At 36.7% G+C, this 6468-nt stretch overlaps 1 protein-coding gene across 1 annotated transcript; it reads left to right on the plus strand.

Annotated features, from left to right (window-relative positions):
• The first annotated feature begins 1764 nt into the window (after positions 1-1764).
• LOC107048599 (ras-related protein Rab5) lies at positions 1765-6233 on the plus strand. The gene is made up of 3 exons (XM_015271838.1): positions 1765-2054; positions 4414-4870; positions 5842-6233. Exons 1-3 carry the CDS (start codon positions 2012-2014, stop codon positions 6008-6010), a joined length of 669 nt encoding a protein of 222 aa, XP_015127324.1. The 5' UTR covers positions 1765-2011; the 3' UTR covers positions 6011-6233.
• The last annotated feature ends 235 nt before the right edge of the window (positions 6234-6468 follow it).

Genomic DNA, 6468 nt, shown 5'->3' on the forward strand with positions numbered 1-6468 from the left:
GGGGGGGGGGGGGGGGGAATTATTTATCGATGATGAAGTGTTAATCGTCTCCGTCATTGCGATTTTCTGGATTTTCATTCCAGATTATGTCGACAGGTTCGGGGGCTTAACTTGATAACGATTGTGAAACTATTTCATTACTGGTGATTAAAAATGTGATTAAGGGATACATTATCATTCCCACCGCGATATCAACGCCAAAGTCTAATTCATAATCTCGGAATTTTAAGTATCAATTGGTAAGAATGAATGAGTTTATTTATTTATACTCGGATTTTTTCCGGTCGTTACTTTTTTATTGATTGCGAATCTGTATCTGAAATCATATTTTGAATTATAAATCTGTCATTGACGGTTTTGAAATTCATGGCGTGAAGCAATAGAGTTGTCAATAAAATCATGAAATAATGAGAATACGAAGAGATTTTTTTTTTTTTATTTAAGGGGAAATGTTTATTTTGACCTGAAAAGGGCTATTAAATTATAAAAAAAGAGGCGGAATAAAGTTTGAAAAATCCTCTTAAAATTTCAGCTCTCGTTTTTTCCCGTAAGAATAACACGAGAATATTCGTTTATCAAAAGAATAATACAAGTTTTCCCATAAGAATAATTGCACTATTGTAGATGTGAATGAAAAACGAAAAATTTCCGTTAAAAGTAGTTCATTTACTCAGTAATTTCCCATGATTGTGAAATTTTTAGCGACATAACAGGAGGAGGGGGAAATAGATTCGAATTTTCTAAAGCAAGACTCTTTGGGGGGCGTTTTAAAATTGAGATGGAGAGCTAAAATTTTGAGAGGATTTTTTAAAATGTGTTTCGAGGCTTTTGAGGGGGCAGCACGTAAAAAATTCTGGAGTTCTAGTACATACCGACACATATCCGGACATGGTTTAAAATAGTATGTTTCGATATGAGTCCGTAAAAGTGTTTTTATGTTATTGGGCCCGAAAACCGCGATTCTAACCTCGCTTCGCTCGGTTAGATCGCGACCGAGCGAAGCAAGGTTAGAATCGCGGTTTTCGGGCCCAACGACATAAAATAGCGTATATCACACGGCGATAAAAGCATTATAATCGCATTCGCCAGATAATACTTTTATCGCCTAATGACATAATATACTATTTGATCCGTCAGAGGTGTGTAGCGCTGGCCGAAGGCGAGTGCTCGTCCAAAACGTTTTTTTCGGCCGTGTGACGAAAACAGCTATTTCATCACTTGTGCGTAACGTGAGATTTGGCGCGCGTAAAATTTCACTTTACGCACAAGCGATGAAATTGTATATTGCGTTACTAATGCGTAAAGTAGAGGATAATGCGCTTGTTGTTCTGCAAGAGTCCGTAAAGTTCAAGACCGTGTGTAAAGTGAATTTCGAGTGCGTAAAGCGTCGAGAATTCACTTTCCGCACGCCGTGTGGAAAACAACTGCTTTACGCACACTAAACCGTTTCGAAAAGTGCACTTTTGAGGCAGATATCACAAAAACATCATAATCGAACTCCTGCGTTCAAAATTAGTTATCCTGCCACGAAAAATAGGAAATCTCGGATTTAACGACTACAATACTTCCATTCGAAAGCAAAATATCATAAAGTGAATCACTTCAATTTCCATTTCTCCTCTCATGAAAAGCAGAATCTCTAACTCACAGTTGGTAATCTACCGACACGATCCTCACCCTCCACACGTCCACAATCCTCCACAAGAGGTCAGCATAACCACAACCTCAGGTTTTTCTCATTCTGTTGACAGTCCACAATCCCCCCCCGCACTGTGCTCATTATTCCACCTTGTGTCTGTCAATGATCGCAAGGTTACCATTACCACTGCGCTGGCATCAACAATGGAGCCGTGATACTCCAAATGTGGCGAGGACCGAGAGCAAACGTGCGCTAGAACAATTCCCCAACTGCAAACGAGAATATAGACGAGGAATAACCCCCGAGTCTCAGAGAGTCATTACTTCGGAGTAATCGATGGACTATGTTTATTGACACTTCGAGGGGGAAATCATGAGGAATCTGGAGGGCAAAGTCGTCGTCCTGGGCTCGCAGGGTGAGTGCATACCCGATAATTTATTTTTCCAGTTATTAATTCCAGAAATATCGTCTCGCGTTAACGGTAATCAACGTAATTACATAACCTGTAACGAATTCCTGCGTGAGATATTTGGAAGAGAGACGTTGGTGCCCGGGCGTTATCGCAAGGGGCCAACGACTGTTGCGAGATAATCCTGGATCATCTCCCAAGACATTTGACAACAGCCGTTGAATTAATTTTAACATTCGTAGGCAGGAACCTGAGGTGGAATGACGATTAATTGAAACACCTCTTATCAAGGACTGTAATTTGGCCCTCGGATTATCATTGACGGTTGCAATAGTCGTGCGATCAGCTTATTCGTTGTTTTGAGGAGATAGATATGATTCGAGAGGCATTGACGCGGGAAAGTCCCTCGCGACTGCGCCGGTCCTTATCGCGCGGGGGTTTTGACTCACTACTCGGTGACACAGTATTATTGTTGCGATTACTTCCTGATTATTCATGGTCTTCATGCTATCTCGAGGTGTGCGTCAGCTGGGAGCGGGGAATAGAACTTTTTAGCATTTATTTGATTTTATTGGCGAGTTTATGGATTTTCGAGATTACGGACAATGTCTCAGTTAAGGAGATCGGGGATTGCCAAATTTGTAATATTTTATTACGGTTAAATATTGTAGCCATCAATTAGATAAAATCACTCTTGGAATTTTTTTAGTACTTAAGTATCATCAATTCAAATATTCAAATTTTTAACGATTTTATCAATCAATAATTGAGGTAGGAAGATTGATGATTATTTGTGCAATCAAAAATCTCCTTTTAAGAAATTTGAATTATTCATTCAGTAATTAATTTACCGTTTCATATTAACAAATTTTAAATACATCATTATGCGAAAAAAATCAGATCATTAATATTATATTATTTGAAAAATTAGACCAACATTTTAAACCTTCGTTAATGTAAGGGTCAAATTCTTGGAATATTACATAAATTTAATATTGATGGGAATTCCGGCAATGTCCCCGTTAAAGTAGTGTGACTACATTCCGATCGAGTCGTTAAGTAAAACGCGGAAAAATTAATTCAAAAGCCTAAAAGAAATTAGTCGTCATTGATAATTTTTCTCGTGAATTCTGGCTGTGATGAGTGGGAGAAATTGATCCGTCAAATTCTTTCTTCGGTTATTTTTTTAAACGATAGTCTCTCGTTTCACTTGGGTTTTTCGATGTAACACGCCATTTCGCACACGCAGAAACGCAAACTGTTTATTACAAAAGTTTAAATTTGACGATCATTTTCATGTCGGACATAGAATTTTTATTTATCTTTTCTGATTTTTCGCGATTTTTTAGACTTTAACCTTCAAAATTCAAATTATGTTAATAGCATGGTGTGGCTGTTCAGTTTTTTGGAAATTTCCGATGAGGAATCTATCGAATTTGATAAACGCTATTCTGCATAGCGGAAGGCAGGGCAAAAAAATGCATTTGACATTTTTCCCAAGTTTCGTAACTCGGAAATAAATTTATCAATATAAGATTCATCTCAAAGGGAAAGAATCGCACATTTAATGGGAAAAAATCATTTAACAATTTAATTAGTTACTGATATTTTTAAAGGAAGTCAACTTTCAGTAAAAATAATTCTCAGTAGAGCGACATTGAATTCAATTCCGGGGGTGATTGTATTCCATTCAGAAAGAATGGAGAAAATTCATATTTTTGAGCAGCAGGAAGATGAGACTACCAAATTACGCAAATTTTTAATAAATTGAAATTTTGAAAGGATTTTTACCTGCGTGGTGGTGGAATTTTCCTGATTTTTATCAATTTTCATAGAATTATTGAACTGAAATTAATAATCAATCAATTTCCAGTGATGTTTTCAACGAAATATGAATTTTCAATCACGAAATCTTCTTGAAATTTCAGTGGAACAGTTACTTGATGAAAATTTACATGAATTGTACCGGAAATGTCAGTTAAAATGTTCAAATGTATGCAAACCATAAAAAAACAGGCAATAAAATCTTTTAGTAATTGAAGGTGAAATTTTTATAATTTTTATCAATTCCCAGGGAATTATTCAACCGAAATCAACAGTGAGACAGAGAATTTCCTATGACAAGTCTCCCTGAAGTTTTCATGAAACAATAACTTGCTAAAAATTTCCAGGGATTATACTGCAAATTTCGCCAAAAATGTTGGAGCTTATCCACGAAAAACAGCCATAAAATCGTTTAGTAGTCCATAAAAATTCCCGTCAAAAAACCTCTCAACTTTTTCTTCAAACTCCGTTATTCCGAAGATATAAAACAAAACAAACTACTTCTTTTTTTTCATGCATTGTGTAAAATCTTGTGTTCAAGGTGTCGGAAAGACAAGTATGATAACGAGATACGCCGGGAACGACATGAACAAGCCGAGTCAAACGATAGGCGCATCCTTCTTCACCTGTAGGATAAACCTCCAGGATGCGAGGGTGAAGTTACAAGTGTGGGACACGGCGGGTCAGGAGAGATTCAGATCAATGGCACCTATGTACTACAGAAACGCCAATGCAGCACTGCTGGTATTCGATATCACACAGTATAAGACGTTCACAGCGATAAAGAGTTGGGTGAATGAGTTGAAGAGAAATATCGAGGAGCCCCTGGTGCTTGTGGTTGTAGGGAATAAGTGCGATTTGGCTGAGGAGAGGACTGTTGACCCCGAGGAGGGGAGAAAGTATGCGACAATTATTGGTGCTTCTTATCATGAGGCTTCGGCGTTGCATGACGAGGGGATTGATAAAGTCTTCTTGACTACTGCTTGTGAACTTTTAAGGTAAACAATTGATTTGAATTTACCGAACTTGTGCGTTTGATGGACCGCCTTACGGCGGTCCAATTTCTTAAAAGTTACATCACTAGCGAAGTGGTGAAACGGTTTAAGTCGATTTTGGCTATTGGCCAGTTTTCAATGAATATCACGAAATCTAAGGGAGACAGCTAAAATTTTCTCATAACCTTTTTAGTAGCATTCAATTCGCTCTACAAAAAAAGGTTGTTATGAAAATTAAGCTGTCTCCCTTAAATTCGGAAATATTTCTGGAAAACTCAATGAAAGAGTAAATTGGCTTAAACCGTTTGAATGACATTGATTATCGATGTTTTTACGTTAATGGGAATGAACATATTACAGAAATTATTGCGGTATTATTTGCAAATGTTTTTTTTGGAAAATCGAAACGAAAATTTCATGGGGTTTCCCCAACAAAATTGAATTTAATATAAACACTGTACATTGCCGAACATTTTGCAATACTTTTATTACCTGAACTCTCAAGGTTTAACTTTGATTCTCTATTTTAATGGTTTTAAATATTTGAATGATCTGAAAAAGAGCAGAGGTGACCTTCAGATGAAAATTTTTTCTGAAAGAATCTAAAATAATCTGAAAATAGAAATTTTTCGAGATTTCGAATTTTTTAAAAATAATTTTGAAATATTGTATTATATTGTAAAAAATTGCATTAAACCTTCGGATTTCAGAAATATTTCCAAAATAATCTGTTAGAATAAATGAAGTCGAAAAATGAGCTCAATCAAACCCAATTTATTATTTTGTAATCAACTTGATAGTAAAAAAGTTCTTGAAAATTCATCAAGAGGCATTTCCTGGGCACTCTTCCTGTGAAATTTCAAGGACTACAAAAAAATCCTCTCAATAAACAACTTCATCTGATGTATGAAGTTCATGTTTTTGTTCAACTGCATTAAACTGACGATTCGCCCCCTCTATTCCCATTTCCCCAGATTAAGTAACGGAAAATCCGACTCGCCACACCTTCGAGTCCAGGATTCCCCGAGTTCCGGCTTCGGTAGCTCGGACTCCGAGTACCCCCTGACCCCATCCAGCGAGGAGAGCCTCGCAAACTCATCAATTGCCCACGGAATCCACGAGAGGCCGCCGGCTTGCTGCTGAAGTCATTTCAAAAACTTAGCAGAGACTGGGTACTTGTACATTACTAGATCTAAATATCCTAGACCTCGAAGATTTTTTGTTCGTTCATTGACCTAGAGAATTTCACTGATTATACCACAGCATGAGTTCTCGGATCGCACCCTGATTTCATCGTACAATTTTTTTTGTATAAATCTGAAGTCATTATTTTTCTATTTAACTTGTGATTAAAACTGCATTTATAAAAAAAAAAACGAAACGTCTCGACTTTTTTACCCATAACACATTTAATTAATTTATTTATTAAGGCCCGGGTGGATTATCTTTTGAACATAATCTTGGTTGTTGTTTTTTTTATTTGAATAATCTGAAATGATCTCTAATTGGTATTCAGTTTTGCATAGCCTTGGAGTCTCCAAAAATTATGATTGTACAATCAAAAAAACATTGAAAAAAAGCTGAACATTTTCGAAGAGCGG

Source organism: Diachasma alloeum, unplaced genomic scaffold (genome assembly GCF_001412515.2).
Source record: "Diachasma alloeum isolate Michigan unplaced genomic scaffold, Dall2.0 Dall_scaffold_00195, whole genome shotgun sequence".
Lineage (NCBI taxonomy): Eukaryota > Metazoa > Arthropoda > Insecta > Hymenoptera > Braconidae > Diachasma > Diachasma alloeum.

Coding starts and splice junctions, on each gene's coding strand:
- LOC107048599 (XM_015271838.1), top strand. CDS start 2,012: ATGAGGAATCTGGAGGGCAAAGTCGTCGTCCTGGGCTCGCAGG. Junction 2,055..4,413: donor CGTCGTCCTGGGCTCGCAGG/GTGAGTGCATAC, acceptor CTTGTGTTCAAG/GTGTCGGAAAGACAAGTATG. Junction 4,871..5,841: donor ACTGCTTGTGAACTTTTAAG/GTAAACAATTGA, acceptor CCATTTCCCCAG/ATTAAGTAACGGAAAATCCG.